At 32.4% G+C, this 26,103-nt stretch overlaps 1 protein-coding gene across 2 annotated transcripts in view; it reads right to left on the bottom strand.

Moving 5' to 3' along the window:
• Window positions 1–3,517: 3,517 nt before the first annotated feature.
• LOC121117304 (uncharacterized) overlaps window positions 3,518–26,103 on the bottom strand; it is a 68,352-nt gene continuing 45,766 nt past the window's right edge. The window contains exons 5-10 of one of the 2 annotated variants that reach the window (XM_071888205.1): window positions 22,084–22,225; window positions 21,714–22,015; window positions 20,993–21,130; window positions 18,498–18,596; window positions 4,762–4,928; window positions 3,518–3,924 (exon numbers count right to left, since the gene is read on the bottom strand). In XM_071888205.1, coding sequence (XP_071744306.1) covers window positions 3,756–3,924; window positions 4,762–4,928; window positions 18,498–18,596; window positions 20,993–21,130; window positions 21,714–22,015; window positions 22,084–22,225 — 1,017 coding nt within the window. In that variant the 3' untranslated portion in view covers window positions 3,518–3,755. Of the gene's footprint in view, window positions 3,925–4,761; window positions 4,929–17,572; window positions 17,709–18,497; window positions 18,597–20,992; window positions 21,131–21,713; window positions 22,016–22,083; window positions 22,226–26,103 lie in introns of those variants that run through there. The other variant, XM_071888206.1, reaches the window with a different exon arrangement.

Here is a 26,103-nt window from a genome sequence, read left to right as displayed (position 1 = left end):
AAATTTAGAGATAGCAATAGGTTAATAAAGTATTTTTGAACAGATTATTTCATAAAGTATACTAAATTTTATTACAATTTTAAAATTTAAATATAATTATGTTTAGCCTTTGAAACAAAGGCTGATAATGAAGGGCTTATGGAAATTTGTAGTAGGGTCATTGAGTCTTAAAAAGAGCCTTTGATCAAGACACAAAGCCCTCAGATTCCCGTTTACAAATTCAATAAAGGAGTCCAGTCTGAGGAAGCAAATGGGCCTCTGTTGAAAGGCTGCATAATCATCTAATTGAATTGTATCCTAACTGGCCTAAAGAAGTCATTATATCCTTTGTGAAAACAAGAACAAGAATTAAAGTAAATAACCTTAATAAAAAGCTCAAATTGAAGAACGCAAGTGGTAATCTGAGAAAAATTAGACAGATTGGTCAATTTATAAATTGTTCATGTATGTATGTGAAAAAATGTGTATGCTATAATTTTTACTTATTGCTATTCTTTTATTCACCACTCTTATATTATGTAATAAAATGGGAAATTAGATAATATACATAAAGCATATTAATATAAGCTTACATACAGATTTTTTTGCTTTTTAAACTTTTTGGTATGGTCCTAAGTTTACCATTTTGTACTGTAAATGAATTTTAAGTATATTTATTTACTTAATTTGATTTGCCCTATAATTAATTAAGTCTGGATTTTAAAATTATTACTTGCAATTATATAGAACAGAGTGCTATGTGCCTCAACAGTGACGTCATTAAATTTTGCTTATTCTCTTGATAATGAAAAAAACACAAGCGCAGAGTTTCTTTGCTGCCTCACCTTTATATGTAGTCACCTTGCTCCCAAGGTTTCTGTCATGCCTGAAGAGAACCGTGACTGCTGATCCATCCTGGACAATACTGGCTAGGAGGAAGGGTTTGGCTCGCACCACCATCCAAAAAGCAGTGGGGGAGCTTGGTATGCCCTCCTAGAAGTTATCTGTGGGCCATCTGTTGGCTGAGAAACAAAAGGAGGGCAGGTTGACCACTGCAAGACTCTTCTCTGTAGTCTCAAGAAGGTCAATGCAAGTCACGCCATCATTTTCTCAGATGAGAAAATATTCACTAAGGAACGCAAAAGGAACTCTCAAAATGACAGATGCCTCATTTTCATCCAAGGTCATTGTCCCCTATACTTACAAGTCCAAGAAATCCAGCTCCATCATGGTCTTGGCATCATCACCAGCACAGGGAAGATCATGGCACCATTCTTCTTCAAGAAGGGAGAAAAGATCAATTCTACTGTTTATGTGGAGTGCTGGAGATCCGGACCAACTTTTATAATTTATGGCCCCCAAGACAAGGCCCTCCAACTCTCCCGATTGCAATCCGTTGGATTATTTCTTCTAGGGAAAGTTGGAGAGGGAGGTCTGTTCAAAGCACCACAACAGTGTGTACAATCTGAAGGTAACCAAAAAAAAAGAGTTGGTGAGAATCTCGGATGCATATATGGAGAATGCTTGCAACAGCTTCAGGGCCAGGATCGAGAAAGTGATTGGCGCTGATGGGAGTCACATTGAATAAAATAATACATTTCCTATTGAATTTAAACACTTCAATCCAAAAAGTTATCTACAAAATATAAATTATAAGTACTATTTATTAAACATATATATGTTTAATAAATAAACTTCTTGGGGATGTGTAAAATATAATGAACGCTTAAGTACTAAAGTACTCTCTAAATAGGACGTAGAATTGGACCGACTTTAAGCTATATATTAAGGGGTGTTATATACATTGTTGAAATTCTAACATGATTTTTATTGATGTAAATCGTGTGTAAATTTTTGCTGGCCCCCTTTTTTTAATTCAATATATGAATAATAATTTTTTTCCTTAGCAGTTGTCATTATTATTTAACTCCTGAGTAGTTAACTTCCTTTCCTATATTCAAAAATTGATTGAACCATTTGTGGTTATAAAAGACGAAGAAGAACCACCCCGAGAAATTGTTGCAGAGTTATAATTGTACGTTCTTGTTGGACTCAGAATAGGAATGACGATCGACTTCTGAGTAATTCTTGCCAATGTCTTTCTTTTTTCCTTCTCTCATCCTACTTCGTTGCAGTAGATTGTAGTGCCTCTAATTAAACGTAATGGCAGCTAACATGCTCCCCTCCAAAACATTCTTTAAATTGTTAGGATTACCATATTAATTTTTGTTTTTTCTTTTTTTGACGTAGTTAAAATACACAAAATTTTAAAAACTAATAAATCTCCAAAAGCAGTGGTGCTAAAACTGTTTCACGTTTAGCTTTGAGTTCAAAGGGAGAATTTTAATGTAAAAATAGTCATCTAAAAATATGGTTTCAACAATGAAAAAAGTCAGCAAAATATATTCCCTCAAACTTTTAAATTTATTAAATAATGGTGGTAATGTATGTAGGTCTCGATATTTTCCCAAGTGGACCACAATGTAAAACGTTTGAGTAATCAGCCCTAGGGAAATCATTAATAACAATTTATTATACTATATTTGTAAAGAAGTGCAGTAAACAAGAGGGTCAAACCATAAATCTTCATTTCACGCATCATATCCTTGAAGCACCACTAAATAATACTCGTACATACCCCAGACAGATTGTAAATAGAAGACAGGTTTTGGTAAGGAGGACAGTTGGTCATCCTAACGTAATACCTAACTGTTAAGACTTGATTCAACATATTATTTTTTCCCCACTTTGGTCTTAAAATTATTTTTTCTAGATTGATTTGGACATGACGTCATCAACAATTTATCTATGGAATCGGTGATGACCGAATTTTGAATGAAGCCGATCTAGAGTTACTTTTTGTAGACCCGATCCAGTCTAATTTTTTCTACTGACTGAACTTCTTTAAATGACCGAGTAGGATTGTTGCACTAAAAATCATAATGGTCTCAGACAGAAACTCAGCATTATTACTAACATGATTGAGTGTTGTTTATTTATATATGTTTGTTTGGAAACAAAGCGATTGAGAGTGGCAACGTCTTGACATAACATACTACAACTCCATTAATGATAATATTATTTAATATAAGAATGGGCACTCGGCAGAGTGCAAAACCTCCCCTTAAAATCAAATTGAGTTATGTATCTCAATTTGTTCCAAAATTATAATAAACTATGTATTTATTACGTTTTGTGTTACCTTGACCTCTCAAAATTTAATGACATCTTACTGTGACCATATAAATATAATCTTCGTACTTAGTTTGATCAATATTGATACGTAATTTTTGCCGTAATCCTGGTGACTATCAGACAAACAAAGACAGAAACATAACCTCCGTTCAACTTTGTTAGCGGAAGTTATAAAAAAAGTTGTATTTTAATTACACAGAGGGCGCTCTGAGAATTCTTCTTAGCATGCCCCATTTTTTGAAATAATAAGCTACAGACTGTCTCAAAACCTTGTAGAAAATAAATTTCTCTTGTTTTGCTCATGCCTTATTCGTAACACTCTAAAAGAATAAAAACAGTCATATTTAAAAACTAACTCATAAAACTTTATTTTGAATGGTAATAGATATTTATAATTGTATAGGTATAGTACATAAAATATAATAAAAAAGAATAAAGAAAGAAAGGTATTGTGTCTTTTTGATGAACATGTTTGGATAAAAAATATGTAATGCAAAAAAATATCTTCCATAAAAATCTAATTAATTCATAGTAAAAAAAAAAAATAATAATAATAATGATTGATTAAACGTAATTTATTTTTAGTAAAGCTCTTCTTTTCCAGAATAATTTGGACTAAGATTTAGATAAAATGACTTTGACATTTCAACCCTCCTTGCGGTTTGCTGTGTCCGTATCACTTGGAGAACCATTTCGCGGCAGTCCGTACAAATTAATAATTTGGAGTGCTTTTTCAATTGATTTGCTCGTCTGGAAATTATTAATAAAAAATAATATATTAATACTTTGGATAAATATATTGCTTCGTGGAGCAGCTATTAAATAGTTTGATATCAGCTGATGTAGGGGGAATTTTTTGATATAGATATGCAATGTATATATAAACATAAAAACCTGACAATATTACAAAAGTTGAAAAAAAAGCTATAGTATACGTTCACCCAGCAACAGATGATTTAATGTAGTACAATATCAGCCCCACTTCATATATGTATTATCTATGGTCAATACGTACAAAAGAGTTAATCTAAAATAAACTGACATTTCATACATCCCTTGATATACAAGGGTGGTCTTAAAAGTTTCCGACTGATGAAAGATGCAAGACATTTTTTCTGAATTTCTAGCATTTTTTTTCCAACAAGGCTCCTTGTAACTCTCCCAGGGATGCTTCCACCTCTCTAACCCGTCCAAATAGTACTTGCAGTTTTATATTCTGTAAAATAATTCTTCAAACATTTTTTTTTTTTTTTGGCCCAATACCTTCGAGTTGGATTGACTTAGACGCGTCAAATTTTAACATATCAAGTCTTTATATATGTCTTTTATTGTTTGAATCTATTTAAAGGTTACACTTTTAACCCTCGCTTAAAAACTTTACAATATTAAAAGAGTTAAAAAAAAAAAAGATATAGCATACATTCGTTCAGCAGCAGATGACATGAAATCATGGAATAACAGCCCCACTTTATATATTATCAATGATCAATACATACAAAGGCGTTGATGTACAATAAACTGGCATTTCATACATCCCTTGATAACCAACCATTGATATCTAACACAATATAGAAATATGATACTTACAAAATCGAGGAAGTTAAACTGGAGGATGACTTGGAATATTCGTATTCTTCATCAGAAGAGCACCCTCCTGGAGAAGCCTTATTGTTATTAGTGGTATTATTTTTTCTACTGGAGGAGGAGTTTGAAGAGTGTGGGGAATAGGAAAAATGCTCTAATGGGATATTCATCTGGAAAGATAAAAGGCGATTAGGAGTAGTCTTAATATGGTTTTAAAAAAGAACATTCTGATGATAAACAATCAATGCAAAGTATTTTAATAATGTCAATCTTGAAAAGAATAATATCTGCCTATGAAAAATCCAGACATACCCCCCACTACAAATAATAATAATAATTACACTTCATCATCTGTATAGAATCATTTTAACTGCATCGGAGTGGAAAACTATGTTAATTGCTTTTTTCTTTATTCTAATTCTTCTCTTTACAGAGCTGAACAAGAAAATGCAATCGTCGTCCAAACCTAGATACAAATCAATCTGTTATGGATAGAAATGCGCCATCCTGACCTCAAAATTCCGTGGAAACAGTGATAATTTATATCGTTCTCCATCAAACATATGAGTAGTTCAAAATTTCACATACCTACAGTCTATATGTATTTTGCTGGTAAAAAAGAAGCCATGGATGAACAAAGGTCATATTACTTGCGGGGCATTTTTAAAGGGAGCCCCAAAGTTTTTTAAACTTTTTCAACCATTAAAGTAGTGAATAATTTAGTCATGTACATAAAGGCTGGTTTGCTTTTCGACTTTTTTCGAATTTCGATTAAGTTGGGATTTGGTAAGGAAATAATCTATGCCAAATGTCATTTTTCTACGATATTATCTTTAGGAAGCACATCTAGTTCAAAGTCTGAAAGGAGACAAAAGTTCTTTATTCCGTCAATTAAGATTAAAATAGTGAATTAATCATTATTTTACATTAATTAATGATGGGGGACATTGTTCTAACCTATAAAAAATATTAATGTAGGGTTTTTTTTTCTAAAGCTACCCTATGGAGTAAAAAGAGAGAATACCTTAGAAAAATTTGATCTTTCCTTTCTGAAAATGTAAAAAAAGGATGCACAATATACCCGGATCATCGAACTTTTTTGTATTTTTTTTTCTCAATAAGACAATTTAAGAAGAAAACTTTAATGATACTTTTTATAGGTTAGAAAAATATCTATCAAAACCATTTGATGCAAAATAACTAAAAATCGTATTTTTAGTAAAATGTATTGAGTAATTTTGAATTATAATGCAAAATTCTGTTTTAATTTTGCATTATAATTATAATCCAACTGAGAGTTGTGATCTCGATTGGTTTTGAAATTAAGTACATGCTATGATTAGTGTTGTGGTGATCCTTATTTAGTAATAAAGACTGCAGTCCACCCTCACCCAGTTTAATCTCAGTTCGATACAATTCAGCCCTTAATCTGATAAAATTCGGTCTTTCATGACGTCAGTCAACTTTTTTCTTAATTTTTAAATCAGTTCTTGTACTGACAGGACCGACGTCACAAGGATTAGTCCTAAGACTGAGCTGGACCAAATAAATAAGGCCTTAAACAACGCTAGTTATCATCCCTCTATTAAAGACCAATTTAATATCCAGGCAGAATATTTAGGAGAGTGAGCAAGCATGTCGGTCAGCCCATTCATAATAAAGTTCGGTTGAATCAACAGTTTTTTAAATAATTTTGCCCTCTCTAAATCTTTATATTGTTTTGATCAGAATCTCACCCCTCAATTCTTAGTCTTGGGTGAAGCCGCTATCACTGGAACTAACTATTTGAGTAATTATGGTGTTAATAATATGTAACGTCATGTTTATCAAACTGACCCCACTTATGAATTGGTTCACACGCGCCTCAGGGTGAGGTGATTTAGAAAAAATAGATCATAATTGTTTATCAGATGCAAAGTTCATTAAAGAATGAACTATTAAGTAATGGATCAGAGCCTGTTTGTTGAAAGAGCTTTAAGCACCTATATACATTTCATAGTCATACTTATATAGTTATATACCTATAAGACTTTGAAGGCCTTATACACATTTTTTGCTTGCTCAATGGGGCTGGAAAGCGCAATGACACTGCTGCTCTATAAAAAAATATTTTATTTCTTCTTTGTCTACACAACAATATGTAGTTACTGATGTTTGTGTGTTTAACTCCTACAGCTACCTCCACCTTTTCCCAAGGAGAGATGATATCAGATCTGTGAATCATGACCTTGTGTTCCTCAATGCAACTTTTTATAATAAACATTTAACATACATTAATAAAAAAAGTTCATACAATTTATAGGTTGACTCTCTACATATATAGTAGATAAAAATAAAAGAAACTGGACATAAATATTACGTACATAGATACTAGTCTTGGGTTTCGGTCCGTAAATCATAGACCAGTCTGAGAGAGACTCTTATAATTATAAGTAATTCGGTACAACTTGGGTTTGGACCAAAATATCCGCCCTGATTGCTCTAGAAAACTCATATAACATCAGACAGGGGAGTCTTGACACTGGTACCACCTACACTCATACGAGTGTATGCTTGTAATTCCTAAGCATTTTCTAGAGTGTTCGTTTTTTGTTTTTGGGAGCTGGAACATTATTTATTAAATTTTCTAAGCACTTCTCATTATATCGATTCTGTGCACTCATGAATGACTGAGAGTAATATTGAGGATTTGTTGGGGAGTATTAAGTACTGATTCATAATTAGGCATGTGAGAATTGTCCAAATCCTTGTGAGCATACACCTAAAAAAACTATAAGTTGATAATATGCAAGATATTAGTGGGTCATTTTCTCCACATGTACGTAAGATAAAGAGCTCAGATTTGTTTTATTTTGTAACTAATTGTTTATGCTTTAATATATCAAAATATGAATTAATGTCAATCACTCGACCTTCATTAATCATTGAATAAGTAAGTCTTCAGATTTCAATAGACAACCTGGTATGGTTGATCGCTCCACTTGAGTGTTTTTTGAAATAAATAAAAAACTGCTCAAATCGAGAATTCAAAGTACCATGTACCAAATATGATATGTCATGGAAAGTAATCTATGGACAGTGATGCTACACAGAAGCATTTTTGGTATTTTAACAAAAAGAAACTGAAAATCAACATGGTACCCCTGAAAATTTGAAAAATGTTTTGAAAGAGAGCAGCTTATCTCTCATGATGTTTTATTGGATTAGCTTCAATTACCTTTGACAATGGAGAAGGGAGAAAAGGAAATAAACAAGGACATGCCCAGAATCACTCCGATATCGATCCTCAATTCTACTCTGAGTACAGCAAGGACTTACAATTATAACTCTACAATAAATCTTCAGGATTACTCTCCGTCTTTTATGAGAAGACATAAATGTTCAATCCGCTTTCGTATACATCAAAATTATGATGTATTTTACTCTTCTGTTTGCCAACTCCAAAAAACGGGCAAGATAAAAAAATACAGCCAATTTTCATCATTAGTTATAAGAGTAAGTCCTTCTTGGAGTAGAAGAGAAGATCGAAAACGGAGTAATTCTAGAATAATCATTACTAGATACGGATTGGGTCTGTGTATATTTCATTCCTCTCGCAAATGATTACAGCTGATCTAATGAAACGTTATGACAGCTAAATTGCTCTCCTCTCTAAAGTACCGGGCCGTGCAAAATTATTTACCGATGATGTAAATATACTTTTTAAGAGGTTTGGCGGCAACCAATCTGATTGTTTCGTATTGTTACTGTTAAAATAAACATAAATCCTTCCTGTGAGAGCGTAACAACTTCCACACGTGAGACCATGTCCAATCAGGAAACAAAGAGGATCGAAATTGCAGCCCTCTTCCGAGCGGGAGTGCCTCATAACAACATTAAGAAACAGGGTGTGGGCCTCTTTGAAGATAATTTACAACGTTTCCAAGCCCTTGGAGGCTGGGGGTGATCTCAAGCATTCCCCTGGGGCTGGCAGGAAGCCCACTGTCTCAACAAGGCAAGTAAAGGCAGTGTTCAAGAGGACTCCCAACAGGTCCATTGCCGACATGGCCAGAAAGATGGGAACGTCGAGATCAACTGTTTCAAGGGCATTGAAAAGGGCTGGAGGAAAGTCCCCGAGGCGTACTGAACGCCCTCTGCTAACTGAACGTCAGTGAGAAGTCAGACTTGAGCGTGCCAAGAAATTCTTAAAATTGGGAAGATTACCATGTTCATTTTGGGTCTCTTATTTGATATAATAAAAATGCCTAAGATTTAAATCCCTACTCATATGCTCCCTCCTCTATTAACCAGAGTCCCTCTCCTCTTTTTCTGAATGCATCATCATTCGTAGGTATTTATGGGATCACCGTGATCTAAGTAATTTATATTTTTAATTGAAAAGAGAAAGAAAGAAAGAAAAGAGGTACAACAGAGTTCAATTAGACATTAATATTATACAAGATATGAATTTACATTTCAGACCCAAGGGCATCCGTGATCTAATAAATGCATTGATGCAAATCATCCATTTTTTTTATTCTTTTATAATATATATTATGTACATACTTTAATATATGGGCACACAATTTATTCTTTGAGCTCCTATGTACACATTTTTAAATAAAGAATGGAAAAAAAAAATGGCTTGCAAGAATTACTTCATCACAGAAAAGAGACATACTTGACATTGAAAAAGGTTTTTTTAATCTTTTTTCTTTTTGGATTGCCTTCGCTTCTTTATCGATAACTCACGATTCTGCGACTAAATGAATGCTCGAGCTATAAGAAAAGAGTCAAAGAAGATGGAACTCCCTTTTAAGATTGCAAATATACGTACACTTATTGTGAATAATTAAATATAATATATTTAATTTTGTCAACTCCCTGCAGATGTCATCCTCTGATAAGGGAGTACAATTTGACAAAATGCCCTTCTACATAGAGGAAATCATCCATCCAAGGTTTCTTAAGAGTGCATAGATAGTGTTGTGTTCCAGAAGGATTACCTTATGTAAGGACAAGACTTTGAAAGATCGAGACAATGTCGGTTTCTTTTCATTCTGTACAAATAGTGTTGTGTGGGTCTTTATTTAGAACTGAAAACTGAAGTCCCGTCTAGTTCAGTCTCGGTCTGGTTCAGTTCAGTACTGTATATCAGTCCTAAAACTTATAAAGTTCGATTCTTGAGGATATCACTCAACTTTTTATATTTTTTAATCATTTCCAGTACTAACAGTCTGAAGGACCGGTCCTAAAAGTAGACTGGACCGAATAAATAAAGAAACTAGGTGCAAGAAATAATCAAATTTAAAGTCAAACTTGGGTTTAAACATGTGATGGCATTGTTTCCCTTATTTAAGATTCGGGTAATTTCGGTTCTTTAAAAATATATATTTAGGTAATTTACATAATTTTGTGTCTCTGGGTGCTTGAACCGGGAAAATTCATGTTTTTATTAATATTCGCGGTTATATTCTAAGGTCTCTTAACAAATTGACTCATGTCAAAGATTAATAAAATAACTAGGACTAAATTTGAGGGTCTTTTATATAATGATAGATTTCGAATCCTAATCATAGATTCAGGTAATTTTGGTCCTTTTTTGAAATTATTTGAGCAATTTGTTAATTTTTCAATTCTCAGTGACAAAATCGAACATTGTAAAACCGAGAAAAATAGTTTTTTTTTTTTTTTTAAATTTTCGGTTATATTCCTGTGTCCTCTTTTCAAATTTACTTGTGTAAAAGATAAAACCATTGACTAAAATTAAACTTGACGTTGTTTTTTTATGACTCACCTTGGAAACTTCACATTGACTCTAGACTCGATACAGTGTTTTGATTTTTTTTAAATACGGTTGTTACATTTTTTCGGATTTAGATCAGATTATATCTGGTATTTCGTATCTAAATGACAGTTCTGAACCGAAGTTTTAGTCTTTTTACAGATATTCTTAATTATGTAGGACCAGAACCAATTTTCTAATTCTCCTGTATACCCCAGATAATATTATGTACATTGGTGGATCCTAAATTAATTTTCTACAAAAATAATAATAATAATAAATAGGTGCAATTTACTATTTTTTAACATTTTAAACACATGGTGTTTACATTTTTGCTTTTTACTTGTCTATAGTAACACCCCCTAAGTCCCTGCACACACACATAAAAACAGGTCCTGTAGTCAAGATTGAACAAAGACTAAAAGAGAAAAAAATGTTTTTGTTTTTTAAAAGGAAAATTATAATCTTGCTGCTTTGGACTTGACAAAGAGATCTGGACTATAAAGGGGTTGAGACTAACTAGACACTCTAGTACCATATTTTGATAACAAAAAAGAAGACACGCGGTCCAATGGGGCATGAGCGTTTTTACATATATTAGTTTGTAAAGAACGACAGAGAGTGGCGCCATCTTGTGGCAAAGTAATACAACTCCCTGAATAATAATATCATTTAATATAAAATAATGTGAATGTTACTCACATGTCTAACATTCTTCTCAGCATGCGCCATTTAAAAAAAAAAAAAAAAAAAACTACTAACTGTCACACTATCTTGCAAATGATATATTCCTTTCAGTTTGATTATGTAATATTATTGTTGGCTTTCGCAATTAATAAATTGTGATTTTTTTCTTTTTACAAAAACATTTTGATATTGGTGGAAGTCAATGTTCTACTTTTGTTCTACAAAAAAACTGAACATTTCATTAATATATATTTTTAAAATTCTTGGACCCGTCTATAACTTGTAAAAAAAAAAGGTAGGTTCGGATGAAAGGAGTGCAATTTGTCCCCCTCACAATACCTACATATAAATAATATATAATAATATGGGTGACCATATATATTTTGAGTTTTAAATACCGCATGTTGGGCGTCAAAATTGTCAAAAAAAAAAAAAAAGTTTTGCAACGGAGAATATGGGTTCCTTTCATTGCTGGTGTCAAAAGTGGTCTCTCCACCTTCACAAGGCTCTTTCCCCCACTTTTTTATAGCTCTCTGTACAATCCGGTGTGAAACTCCGAGATCTCTTTCGTGGGCCCTCATAGACTTGAGGAGATTAGCTGGGCTGTTTTATTTAACTCCCCCCGGCTCAGTTCGCCCTTCTTACAGAGATCTTCCTTCTATGCAATGTTCCTGATTTGCTGCCGGCGTAGACGGTGGTCCTGGAGACGTCCAACTGTTTTGAGTGCACCAATGGAAATTCGTCAATTACGTTCATGTGTCATTTTTCAACTTGTAGATTAGCTAGAGACCTCAGATTTGTTTTGCCTTGTAACTAATTGTTCATGCTTTAATATATCGAAGTATGAATTAATTTTAACCTTCAACCTTAATTAATTATTGCATTAGTAAGTGTTCAGAATTTAATTAACTACCGGGTAAGAGGACATAGAAAAGGACAGCTGTTTGAGACGGATCCAAAGTACCCAGGTACGATATAAATCAACTTTGTATTACACATAAAGATCCCAAATATAAACCAGCATCGGGTTTACGATCTTTTACGGATTATTTTAAAAGATCCGAGAGATCTCATATGGGGGATTGTAAATCATTTCAAATTAATAAAATATGAATACAATTACATATATGTATTCTTGTTGATTGCTTAAACTTTACGTCAGTTCTAGAACTGATTTAAAAAAGACGAAATAACGTGAGTGACGTCATCAAGGATCGAACTGTATAAGGTTTTAGGACTGATATGGAGGACTGAACTGAACTGGACCAAGAGTGAACTGGACGGGCGGCATTCCTAAACTAGGACTGATACAACACTACACATGCCTATGTAATATGAGGCTTTCTGGAGAGCAGGACCTGCAAAGTCCCACACCGCAATGTTGGAGAGGTGATATGTCAAATATTACATCATCAACGTGTTCAAGGTTTCAGGCCTAGACTGGAGGCCATGGTGGCTTCAGAATGAGGACATTTTGAGAAATAATTGGTGATATCATAAGGTATAATTACAATACAAAAAACTCCATATACTAAGTAAATGTTGTTCTTGACGAAGTTGATCTAAATCTGACTATCAAAATCGATGAATTCATGCCTCATGAGTGTGATCATCCCAATTCTCAAGTGTTTGTCATTGCCTTCTTTTTCATTTCCCCCTCCTCCTTCTTCTTCTCTAATTTCAGACGCAAAATACATTTACTTAATCAAGAGATCTTGATTAAAAAGGAAGATAAACAAGTCAGGTTCTTTTTTTTCTTTCTGTCTTATTGTTATTCGTGGGAATATAACTTTTTAAAAGCATGGATTTCAAAAGGAAAATTAAGTAAATACATACATAGCTTTAAAGTATATATGTATGTAATCACAGAATTATGTCTATTCTTTGTATATCTATTTATGTATGCTTATATTTATATATATATATTCAACCCCTCTTTGATGAAATGTTAATAAAACAAAAGCCAAACACTCTTTGAAGAAGAAAAGGGGAAGACGAAACGAAGTGGGGGGAAGGAACACATCTCAAATTTCAAAATCAATTATACACACTCCACTAAAAGCTTTGAATAATGAGGTTGAAGAGAGAGAAAAAGTCGAAACCTAGGAAAATGAATTATGTAGGTACATATTGTTGAATAGTATGAACAATGCATTTGTATTCCAAGCAACAAAAAATAGCATGTTCTACATATTGTAAAATGTTCCTACATAAATAACAAACAAAATGAATGAATGTCGATCTACCTATCTACTTAGGTATTTAAATAATAGTGATGGGTGGGTTTGAGTCTGAAAATAATAGACACCGCTGGGAGACAATTTAATTTATGTAAGACCACAAATATTCAGTCCAACTTTGGTCTGGACCGTTCTCGTAGTGACTGAATCATTTTTTATTCGGATGAGAAACAATGACTGTCGACAGATCCCATTATATGGTACTTTAAAACTAAGTTTTCGAGCAGCATCATGACCCTCATTCTCTTTTTACAAGGTCCACAAGACTAAAAATTTGTTGAAAGAAGAGAAGGTATCATTCCTCGATATGAATCCCATGGATTACTTCTTAGATAGAGAGGAAAGGCCTCTTCCAATTCATATAACAACATCCACTACTTGAAAGCCTCCATCATCAATTACTGAGCAAAGTCTCCCCCGCGGAAGTGGTAAAGGCCTCGTATCGAGCGAATGATTGGAGAAAATGGGGAACACACAAAAGTATTTTTTTCTTTTTGTATAACTAGAACTTGTAAATAAAATTTGAAACATCTACTTCCTTCCCTTATTAATCAGGATACATTAAAAAGTAATCTGGATTTATCTTAACAACCCTGTACTAGTCCCGGCTGAGACACAATATAATTTGTGTAAGACCAAACACATTGGGTCCAAGTTTGGTCAGGACGTATCTCGCATTAAAATTCGCTATTGACGGGCCTCGTAGTAAAGTACGGCCTACTCAAAAAATTGATATTGATTGCAACAAGGCCGATTTTAGGGCGGTACAGGAGGGGAATCTGTAAGGGCGGAGCTGGAGGGGCTCAAGTACCCTCCCAAGTCAAGGGAGTTTTGTTGTTAAGAACTAGAAATAATCCCTTTGTGGGGAAAAATTAAAATGGCGAAACGGCCAAAAAACATAATTGAAGTTTCCTTTTCTAACAAGAAAAAAAAAAAAAAAAATGGTCAAATTCAGACCTCACAAAAAAAAATATATATTTATAAAAAATAAATTACTTTAAACTTTATAGAACTCAATGGAAAATGCGCTCAGGGGACATTATTCTCTTTTTAACTAAATGTGTGTAGGTTTGCGTCTCAGTCGTTCCTAGAGCAGAAAATATACTTTATATAAATGGATTTCACCAAAAGATTCATTGGTTACATGGAGTAAATGGAATGCTATAATGTTTACTTATACTTAATGAGTGTAGCTTTATCTGGCCAATTAAAGGAACATTAAAAAAACAGTGTTGGGTGGCCTTGTATATGAAAATACACTTATAATTTTTGTAAGACCAAACACATTCAGAATAAGTTTAGTCTAGAGGGTCCGCTAGTAAAATGTGCACTGTTTCGTACACTTTTCGGTCTAAATACACCGATGGCGGAAAAAATTTGAAAGCGAGGGGTAAACAGATCTTCTACCGCACGACAAGGAAAAAAAAATTGAATAAATAAACACAGACACTCGAATTTGTATTTCTTCCCTAGAGTAGAAGATGTCTTTGGTTAGGGGGGCCTAACTTATATAATAGTGACGTCATTAGGGCTGTGCGCATATATATATACAATACAGATTCCCCACAAGGGCCAATGACATTTATAGCTCCGGGACCACTGTCCAGATAATTATTGAAAAAAATCCCTTAAGACCGAACCGGAAAATACTTCGGACTCAGACCGAGTCTAAACACCTGAATAAATAAACTCACTTTGATCACAAATATCCAATACTTATATTGTACATAAATCATTATTTAATGAATACATCAGATATTAAAAATACTTAAAAGAAACAATTCACATTGTCTTTTGGAAGTTTAAAGCGTGAACAACACTCGGCAGAGACACACGTATAATACATTTGGAACGGAATGAAAGGAAAAACCTTAATAATCTCCATTCTCACATCGATCCTTCTTTCTCTTCCTCCCATTCAGGGATCAGAATTGATTGACCTAGCCGACACCCTCATAAGGTATTTAGACAATATCCCAAATGAAGAGATTGGAAGGGGATTTGTGGACTTCATCGAGGAATTCCTGGATAATGAGTCGGATGGTTGCGCAATGATAGCTTCCACATTTCTGAAGGGATTTCAAGATTATACAGACCCACGTTTCTTTAGAGAAGTCCCTAAAAAAGAGCCAGAAGCCTGGATTAAACTACAAAAGTTCTCCCTCAAGTCCTTTGAAAAACTTCCGAAAACGATTTACTGTAATGAAGCCAGTGAGGTTTTCATGCATTATAGATCTGAAAATATAGATACGGCCATCTTTAAAGCAGGACTGTCCTACTTGGACCGATTGGTCAAGGATCCATGTACTTCCGCTTTTAGAACCTTTTTGAGCACTATGGCGGATCATAATGAGATCTATGATGCTTTGCATATGGCTATTTTAACCTATACTGCAGAAGAAAAGTTGATATTTAATCCTGATAGCTGTAAAGGGCCTGTGGACAATTTCATACAGAAGCATGGAAAGGAATTGAGGAATATCTTCGGAAGGAATGAGTTATAAGTATTGATGTTCCTACATACATACACGTATTTATCAAAATCTGTTTGGATCATAATTGCCCATAAATCTTTATAGAATTTTCCCTTTTCCATGATTGTTTATTGCGGAGTAAGTATGCTCTTACATCTTTCCCTCCTCTCTAGATATTATACCAATGTATGGATGTTTCTTTTCCTTTTTGATTGTAAATTTGTGTATAATTACAGACCACGATTTTGGAGAAAATATATGTATAACGTATACAAAAAAAAAAGAGATAAAGTTACTCACAGATAATCAGTTTTCTTCTTTTTAATATTGGGTGTATTTTACACAAGCAATAAATATAATAATCATTATAATAATGATGATAATACGAGATGAATGATGGGAGTAAGAGGAAGGAATGAGGATAGAAAGTATGGAGCTTCAAAGAGTCACCAGACCTACTATTGTATGTAGACACCAATGATAGGGACTACAGACTCTTTTCTTCCTCTCTATGATAAAAATTGGTTTTGTAGTAGCAGTAAGAACGTATATGATTATAAAAATTGTATGTGATGTGTCAACATCAAAGTAATCTTGAAGAAAGATAAAAAATCCCAATTTACTTATTTTTTACTTCATAAACACCCCAATATTTCATTGACAATATTCATTTAATTATGTTTGATAAAACCTTTCCATCATTTTCTTTAAATGTAACCCATTATTTTTGCAACCATTTAATACAATTATCAAAAGGAATTATCATCATATTATATTAATAGTAATAGAAGATAATCACTTTTAGTTGAAGGATACAAATGTACAATTTTGATGAGAAAAATAATACCAGTTTGTTTCTGTGCAGCTGGGCATATTTCAAGTAGCTACGTAAAAAACACGAAGAAGTTGAATGAAGTCCTTTCGAAGAAGTATTTGATTCATAATTATCTTCCAATTGTTCTACAAAAACACACCAGTAGAACTGATTGTTAGCTATCTGTAAACATCATAATTGTTTGATTTCCCCTAAAAATGTAGGAATAATACGAAAAACGAATTGGGATTTATGCAAGGCTTCGCACTGGATGGCCTAGCATTCTAGGCTCCCCACGAGAATAATCAGTAGATGGTGGACGAAAATTATTTAGTCCTGAAGCTAGACTCTTTCAGCATATCTTAAGGCCAGTCCCAGGAGATCTTTAAGATAAACTTCAGATTAACTCAGAAAACTTAGATTCAGGACAAAATAACTAGTCTCACCATAAGAACAATGATTAGATGGTAGCAAGAATTATTTAGTTCTGAGACTAGGCTTTCTGAGCTTATCTAAACGTCGTCCTGGGATGGGCCTTAAGATACAAAAGCCTAGTTTCAAGACAAATTGACTATAGACACCATTTACTGCACTTTTCAAGCTACATGGCGTAAGAGGCTTGTGAAAAGTCTCACAACAATTTGGACGGCCTTAGAAATTATTTCGCAAAAGTGGGGAAGACCAATGGCCCATATGGTTAGAGCACCACTGATCCCATGTACATTCAAAAAGCAAAAGCTTCCTACTTTGTTTGCCACATAGTAGGTATGTTACAAAATGCCGATTTTCGGAGAGGTAAAATTTTGCAGGAGGGGTGCACGGAAGTCTAGAGGTGTTTTTTCTCTGAAGCAATTTTTATTACTTAAATTGGGGAAATCAATTTGACATCATTTAAATTTAATGTAGATAAATTCTTAAACTTTCACCGAGTTTTTTTTTCAATCCGTTGCTTCGTTTAATCAAACCATTCGCTGGAAAATAAATAATCTGAAGATAGGCTTTAGAATCAGTAATAAAACGTAATGGACCAAATAAAAGTTATAAAAGACTTTCAAACATTTATTTATCTAGTATTTTGTAGCGTTTTCAAAAAATCTGTTTATGCGACATACATCAATTTCAACCCCACATCAGGACTTTCAATCTTTATTACTGCACAATATGAAAGTACTTTATCTTAATTTTTAACCTCTCCCTTTTTTCAATAACTATCATTAATTGTGTGCAGAGCGTGGGAAGATATTCATATACTCAAATTTCATATCATATAATTCAATTGCAGGTATTTAAAAAAATCATCTTTTTTATGTAATTCATGAAAATTTCATTTAATTCTCTTAATGTTTAAGAAAGTTTTTTTTATATATTAAAATATCATATTTTATTAGATCACATATTTTGATGTAAGTTAAAACATAAACACTATGAAAAAAAGGTATAAAATTTCGATGATAAATGGGTCATAATTTCCTTAATATTGAAACTAGAGAAATGAGTTTAGTATCAAAATGTATTTTTACTATTATTTATTAGATAAAACCGGTTAAAAAGGATTTTTTTTGTAACATACCTACACATAGGTTACAATGGTGGTAACATTGACTTAAATGTGCTTTCCATAATATCAAAGTTGATATTAATTATTATAGAAAATATTTTCATATATAAATATTCAATTCTTTGACCTTCATTTATTGTTACTTTGACTTAAAAATCTTACAATAATTAAGCAACACTATGTATGTATATGTATATATTACCTTTGAAGAGCACTTGTTACATACAAATTGTTGACACATTTGACACTTATGACTCCATGTAAAGATACCAAAGCGGGTTCGCATACATAGGAAGCATACCTACATTAAGTATAAATAGTTATTAATTAAATAAGCTAATAAAGTAGAGCTGTAAAAAATAAAAGAAATTGAAAAATGAGATTATAATCCTTACAATTACAAGAATGTTTCGTAGAAAAACATTTTAGATGTCATGACGTTAAATTAGATTAGAATTCGAACCTCAATTATACTCTCTGAGCCCAACAGGGACTTACAATTAGTGCTGTGTGGGTCCTTATTTATTTGGTTCAAGTAGTCCTTGTTTCCAGTTATTGGATTTCTTCTTAAAAATGTCAATGGTTATTTCAGCAAAATATGAGATATATATATATTAAAAGTATAGCTCATATCTTGCAAAAATTATTCATGTTTTCGTTATAATGAATTTTAAAAAACATGTTATATCAGGGGCGCCCACAGGGGAGGGCTGGAGGGACTGTAGCCCCCCCCCAAATTAAGGAATTTTATATTCTGACTAGAAAATTTAATATTTGATATTTATTTTCAAAAAATTAATATTTGAAATTTAATGAACTTTTTCAATTTTGTTTACAAAAAATTTAATTGTCTCTAAACATCTCTGGATTTTTGAAATTTTTGCTCCAAAAATTTCAAATATTAAATTAAATTTTTTAAAATAGCAATAGATTTTGAAATTTTTTTCCACAAAATCTATTTTTTGTGAATAACTGTGGATATTTTAATTTTTTTTACCAAAAAAATAATGTTCGAAATTTTTTTACAAAAAATTTAATTTTTCTATTTTTTTTCAAAAAGTTGTAACTTTAGGATTTTTTTTTTTTTTTAATTCCAAAAACCAAAATACAAAATACATACTACACAAAATATAATCTTACAGATGGTCCTGTTTATTTTTACATCGTTATATAATTTATGCTACTATATAACATAATAATTAAAAGATGAAAAAAACACCCTCAAAGACTTCATGAGGGATCAATTTTTCCTTCTTTAAGGACCCACAAGTGGGACTGGAATGCTGTGCTATATAAGAACCGATACAACACTATTTACACTAATGATTGCCCAACAAATCATCAGTGTTACTTTCCGTCTTTCATGAGCACACCCACTACTTAACTAGATGTTCTCTCTTCAAAAACGACACTCTTCAGGTTGACAACAATAATAATAAAAGCCTCCCATATTAAAAAATACTTTGGATTTACAGCCCTACCAATAGCTATAGTTTGAATTTATAAAAGAGGACAATTATAGAATAAAGCATTAATTTTAAGAAAATATAATTTGAATATAGTTTTTTTAATATTAATTTTGCCTTTCCTTATTTTGATTATTACTTTAATTTTAAGTCGTTTTTTAATAAGTGCTAATGATCTTATATTACGTCGTTACTTTTACTGCATCATGGAACCTTTCCTCTAAAAAGACACTTGAAAGAGGGCCGAAATCATCTGATAGTTAGCCAAATAAGTCATTCATACCAACTGCTATTTATTTCTTGCGCACTCTAAAACTATCCTTGTCATATTATTAATCCAACATTTTAAAATGAATTATTTAAATGATAATTTACTTTTTATAATATTAAAATCATATATCCTACTTTATTCGATACTGTACTATAATATTACTTAATAATATTGTATTAAAAGCATATACCTTTGTATTGCAATATAATTGCCAAAATTTCTTCATAGAAGTAATGAGATGGCCAATATATTTGAGTATACCTATACGTATACGAGAAGCGATCAACAAGGAATTCATGTCCTTTTGGAAACGAAGCATAAAGTTAAAACAACTTACTACTTACGGGGGGGTGTCAACAGTATTATATATATATATATTTTTTTTTGGGGGGTGAAAAAATAAAAAAATTAGATATTGTGGGGAAAAAATTGGAAACTTCTTAGCTATTCACAAGATTTTTTTTTTTTTTGAGATCAGATTCCAAAAATTAATTTTCAAATATTAAATTTTATATAAAGAATTTCAAAAATCCATAGGTATTCACAAAGAAATTAAATTTTTTTGTAAAAAAATTCAAATATTACATTTTTTTGGTCTGCTATATAATTTGCCTGATTGACGAAAATAATTTATAGTAAAAAGTCATTAATTTGAGGGTGGACTATACATTTCTCGTCTGCCCACCCCCTACAAACATCCCTGACTTCATTTATTTGTCAAAAATAATAAATTATGAAATAGCCATGACGACGTATCAAGTGAGATGAGTGAATCGACAGCTGATAATAAAAAATACATTGTGTATTTTTGTGTTAGCAAGGTAAGGCCGAGATATAAAACCAAACTATTCATGAATTTTATAAATTCTTCGGGCAAGATGCAAAAGGAATTGAGCAGGTTTGGGTCACCCTATACAGTATAAAGAGTATTTCTGATCCGGTCTTGGATCATAGTTTTACCTTTCCTTTTTCGACATCCTCTTTAAAAGTTCCATCCAAGGGTAGTCCCTCCATCTCGGCTTTGGTTAAAACGGATCGGATATGTACGACCTCCTCAAATGATAGATGAAGAGTTTGCAAGGCAGTTTCCCATTGTTCCTGGAAAATTAAGAGGTGATGGAATGTTAGGAATGACATTAGGTGGTGAGGAAAGATGATGTCTCTAGGGACGGATCAAAGAATTGACCAAATGTCCGTAGGTACAAAAAAACATTGATACTCAAAAAAAAAAAAAAAGTACGTTAGAATATATTATATTATGTGTTTTGTAGGTATATAATATTTGAAATTCATCCTCAACCCTAGGGCTCTATTATTACTTCTTATTCTTCTTATTATTAATAACCTTGACTAAGGTAAAAATTACATATATAATATGTAGTTAAAGTGTCCCTTCTTTTCTAAGGATATTTTTTTATTGCTAGATTCCCCCCTATTAAATGTTTGGTATTTTTTTTAACAAAAAAATTGTATAATTTGTTTTCAAAATTGTTTCCAAAGTAAGAGAGAGAGAGAGAGAGAGCAAACATGGATGCCATCATCCATTTTCTATGTCCGACTCTTATTCTTCAAATATACTTACACACTCCATACGTCATATATAAATTTACACTGAAGAATAAACTTGAATATGACCGGCATGGGGTACATATACTCAAGTGATCAATACACATTTACTTACAGAGCTAAGAAACTCGGATTGAAGGCTTGCATGCATTTGAGAGGTATTCAGAGAGCACTCAATGGAGTCATCAAAATCAAAAGAACCTGAATCAAAATTCGGACTTCCCGGAAGGGACTCTGCCTCTGGAGTACTTATTGGACTAGATGATGTATCTGTGAGTGCAGAAAAATGTGTATCAATGAATAGTTTGCGTCGAGGACGAGATCTGGATCTTTTATTCTTATAAGTGGAGTTCCCACAAAAGGACTGGGTCCGGCGACAAGGATTGTTTTTGACAATGGAGGCCAGGTTTAGGGAATCTAAGTGGGAGGAGAAATAATGATGATTTTTAGATGGATTAGATGTACATATGTATTAAAATACTTACTCTCCACCATGGATCGTCGATTGTTCTTCTTGGTGTTCTTCACATCATCATCTTCAAAATTCAATATCTCGGATTTTAAGCTCTCGTCCACTTTGATTACCTTTTTTTTGACTATCTCCATCAGGGGATTGATTTGATAATTCTGTAAAATATTTCTCTGTCATTATGTAAATAAGTATTGTATAAATAATGGAATTAACAAATGAAATGAGTAAAATCTTTTAACTTGGAGTCCACCTACAAAATATGGGACTACGATATAAATGGTTCTATGTAATTTTTCCGCAAAAATTTTCATCGCTGGTGAATTTGCCTCGGGGAGATTTTTCTGCATGATGTATTCGCTCTCTTTTTATGTTCTTATATTTCCAGTTCAAACTTTAATGTTCTATCTTGATCAGATTAAAACTAGGAAAATTCTATCAATATAATTAACTTATCATTTATCAACTATTGATTAATGAATTTTATAGTCAACCTTGTTCTTCTTTTATTTTGATCAGTCTATTCATTTTCCCCCCCCAATATTATCCCAAAGTGGAAGAGTTGCTTAAAATACCACGTGATGTTCATATAAAATTACAACTACGACAAATACTATAGGTTTATAAAAATTGTACAAAATTCATATGAGTTAACCAACAGGAATTTATCATCGGAAAGGGATGTTTTTCACCAATAAAGGTTCCATGATTGGAGTTTGATCTCTTCAAATAGTATTAGAACTCATTAATATTATTATTTCATCATTATTGTCCTTTTTTCTTCTTCCACCAAATATATAATTAATCTCATCGAGATACAACATTTAAGTTCGAACCAATGATATAAAAACATCAAATGCGGTGAATATGTCATGCAGCAAAATGACCGGTCACGGATATAAATATGTAAAACGTACATTCATATGAGGCAATTGAGCAAGAATGTAAAGTAGAGGTTAAAACAAAATGACGTGTATATCATTTTATTTATAGTATATGAAATTTAAGACAGTCTTTTTTTTTTTTTTGCAAATACAAGGCATAATCTCCTTAGAATAATATTATACAATAAGGATATTAAAAAAACTATCTTTTATAGGGCTTCGTTTTTTTTTTGTTTTAAATAATATAACGTAGTAGATGTGTATAATATATATATAAAAAAAAATTGGGCCACTTATCCTTTGACAATGAAGTTCTACAGTTTCACTTGCATTTTAGGAGGGGGAGGGGGGGAGAGGCAATGTAAGGGTGAATACATTGAGATAAGACTTAGTTCTTCAGTTTTGTTAGAGTATATAGATTTTCCTCAAGTGTACTATACATAGTAGGAAATAATTGATTTATTCCACAGACGTAGTTAGATAATAATTAATGTGTGCAAATAATTAGTGATATACCCCCTGAAAACCCAGATATCTAAAGTTTGTATTATAACCAACTATACTTTTTTTTAAACCCTTGAAAAACCAGGTGTGGCCAAGATGTCCAATATTTGAAAGTTCTTTCATTAAATCCTTTTGACCCTGGCAATCAATATAATCTTACATACATATATATATATGACATCATTTTGGACAGTTTGAACATTTATTGTCAAAATACTAAAAACTTTCATCAAATCCAAGCCATGGCCACGCTAGCAATTATGATTTAAAATAGAAATACCTTAGTGCCAGGAAGAAGCATTGTTAGTCTCCTTTTTTTTTGGGTAGGGGGGGAGTGAAGAGGGGTCTTAAGCCACACTAAAGTTTTTGAAGCCCCTCATTTAAAAAAAAGTTGTATCGTATAACACATGGGATGAAAAGTCCACGGATGAACAAAGAAAAAAACGTTTTTTTCGTTCAAAATTGATTTAAAAAAAATATTATCAGCCCTATAGATTGGAGTATTCACTTTTCAAGCCATTAAAAAGTGGCATTGAACCCTACTTTTCCCCGTCAAGAAACAATGTAAAATTAAAACACACTTAGCACAATAATTCACAAACTAAAGAACAGATTCTCTTAAAATTTTGAACACATTAATTTGAAGGTTAGTACTTACTGGAAATGAGGTGAATAAAAAATAATGTCATCTATATGGGAAGCAGGGGACTTTTCAGCCCATACCTTATACGTAAAATAAACCCATTTATAAAAGTAATTATACAACGGGGTTGATAATTTTTGCAGCTAACCTTCCCCTAAAAAAATGAAAGCTACTGATGCCCCTGGTGCCAGGGCGGGGTTTATCATAAGAAGGCTTTGTGCAAATACAAATGCAATATTTTTTGATAGAAATTAATTTCGAATCCTTGGTTTAAAAAAACAATTAATTTATGAATAATCTACACTTTTGTGGCTTTATCTTTTATATTTCCATGTACAGTGCTGAGACAAATGAATTCAATACCTCTCTCCCTTAAAATCCGCATTATTGTTCTATACAACAATTAACCTACAGTTTAAATATTATTTAAAGCATATCTTGAGAAATTAGCTTCTGATGATGATGACAATTATAATGACATACAATGGTTGCACACTACATACTTGCTCCGTTCTATTATGTTTACTGAGTTTTCAAGAATTAAGTTCGAATAAAAAAAAAAAAAAAGAAGAGAGTTATAAGTTTCAAGTTTTTGAATAATTGGTGTCGCTCCCAAAAATGCCTATCTTTCCCAATACACAACCTTATTAAGTAAAATTTGAATTAAAATGTATTGATGATTATAAATAGATACACACAATTAATTAATTATGATTTCCATACGAAAAATGGTAGCAGATCATTATTTAGAGAGAGAGAAGAGGGGGAGAACATTAACTAAGATAATTAAGATGACAATTCATTATTATTATTATTATGTACATAAAATACGTCAGGAGGCACATACAGAACAAACTTGATCCAAGAAGAGGTAGGTGTATGACGTATGCAGATAAGGTGGTCAAAGTTTTATATTATCGGCAGGGGCGGGTTGAAGCCACCTTCCCCAAATATCAAATAAAATTAATTTTTCATTTTTTTTGCAAAAAATGTAATTTTCTGTGAATAGCTATATAATCTTGCAGACTCCTCTGATCAAACTCAATAAACAACCACGCAACCTTTCGTTTTGTGACCAATTTAATTTCTCATTTTCTGTTCGTATTTTTCTATTCTTAGCAGGGGTTGACTGAGGGGCTGTAGCCTCCCCCCAAATATACTTATTTCCCCAAAAAATAATTCTTCAGTTGTTGTTTTTTTTAAATTAATATTTGATTCTTTTTTTTAATTTAGTATTTATAATTTAATATTTGAAACTTTTTGTGAGAAGGTATGGATTTTTTAAGTTTTACTTATATTCTGTCCGGGATGTTGTTTGTGCTCTTTTCAATTTAAGTTTGTACATTTGTTTCAATAATGCTACATTATTCATCGTTACATTGAAAAATGCATCACCGATTTTGGGCACAAATAAAGAAAAACAATGACTAATTGAATTGTAAATCGTGCCACTGGACCGAGTTTTTAAGCTATCAAAGGATAAGTCTTATAAAGGAAACTCTAGCAAACTTAGTTAAGAGGAGGATCCACGTCTTGGACGCCTCGTTAATGAAAATGTTATCTAGAGAAATGGTTCCACTAAAGGATGGTGATCTCTTTATTTTTTAACAATAAATTTATGAAAGAGATGAAAACTTGCTCCTTCTGTGGCTTGGAGGAAGAAACCTCTTCTCATTGATATTTTATAAAATTAAGCCACGTGTTAAACATGCCTGTGATCCTCTTGGAGGCTTTGTTTCAAGCATGGATCTCCAAGACTGATTGGCTGGTGAACTAATTATTACTAAAGTACAACTTGTTCTCCTTTCGCATGTTAAAATAAGTCCAGGATTCAATAGGCCTCAATAAATGGGTTAGGAAATAACTTAATCTTTTGGAGAGGTTTTGGAGAAAGGGAATCTTTGTTTTGTTTACATACTGCATAGTCCTCACTCCTGCTTAGGGTCGGATTTATCAGCTAGTTTTTATAAATTATCTACAGCTAGTCAAGTTAACATTTACATAT

The sequence above is a fragment of the Lepeophtheirus salmonis genome, chromosome 5 (genome assembly GCF_016086655.4).
Source record: "Lepeophtheirus salmonis chromosome 5, UVic_Lsal_1.4, whole genome shotgun sequence".
In the NCBI taxonomy this organism is placed as follows: domain Eukaryota; kingdom Metazoa; phylum Arthropoda; class Copepoda; order Siphonostomatoida; family Caligidae; genus Lepeophtheirus; species Lepeophtheirus salmonis.
Note: the sequence above shows the minus strand (reverse complement) of the source record. Positions and strands in the feature narration are given on the sequence as shown.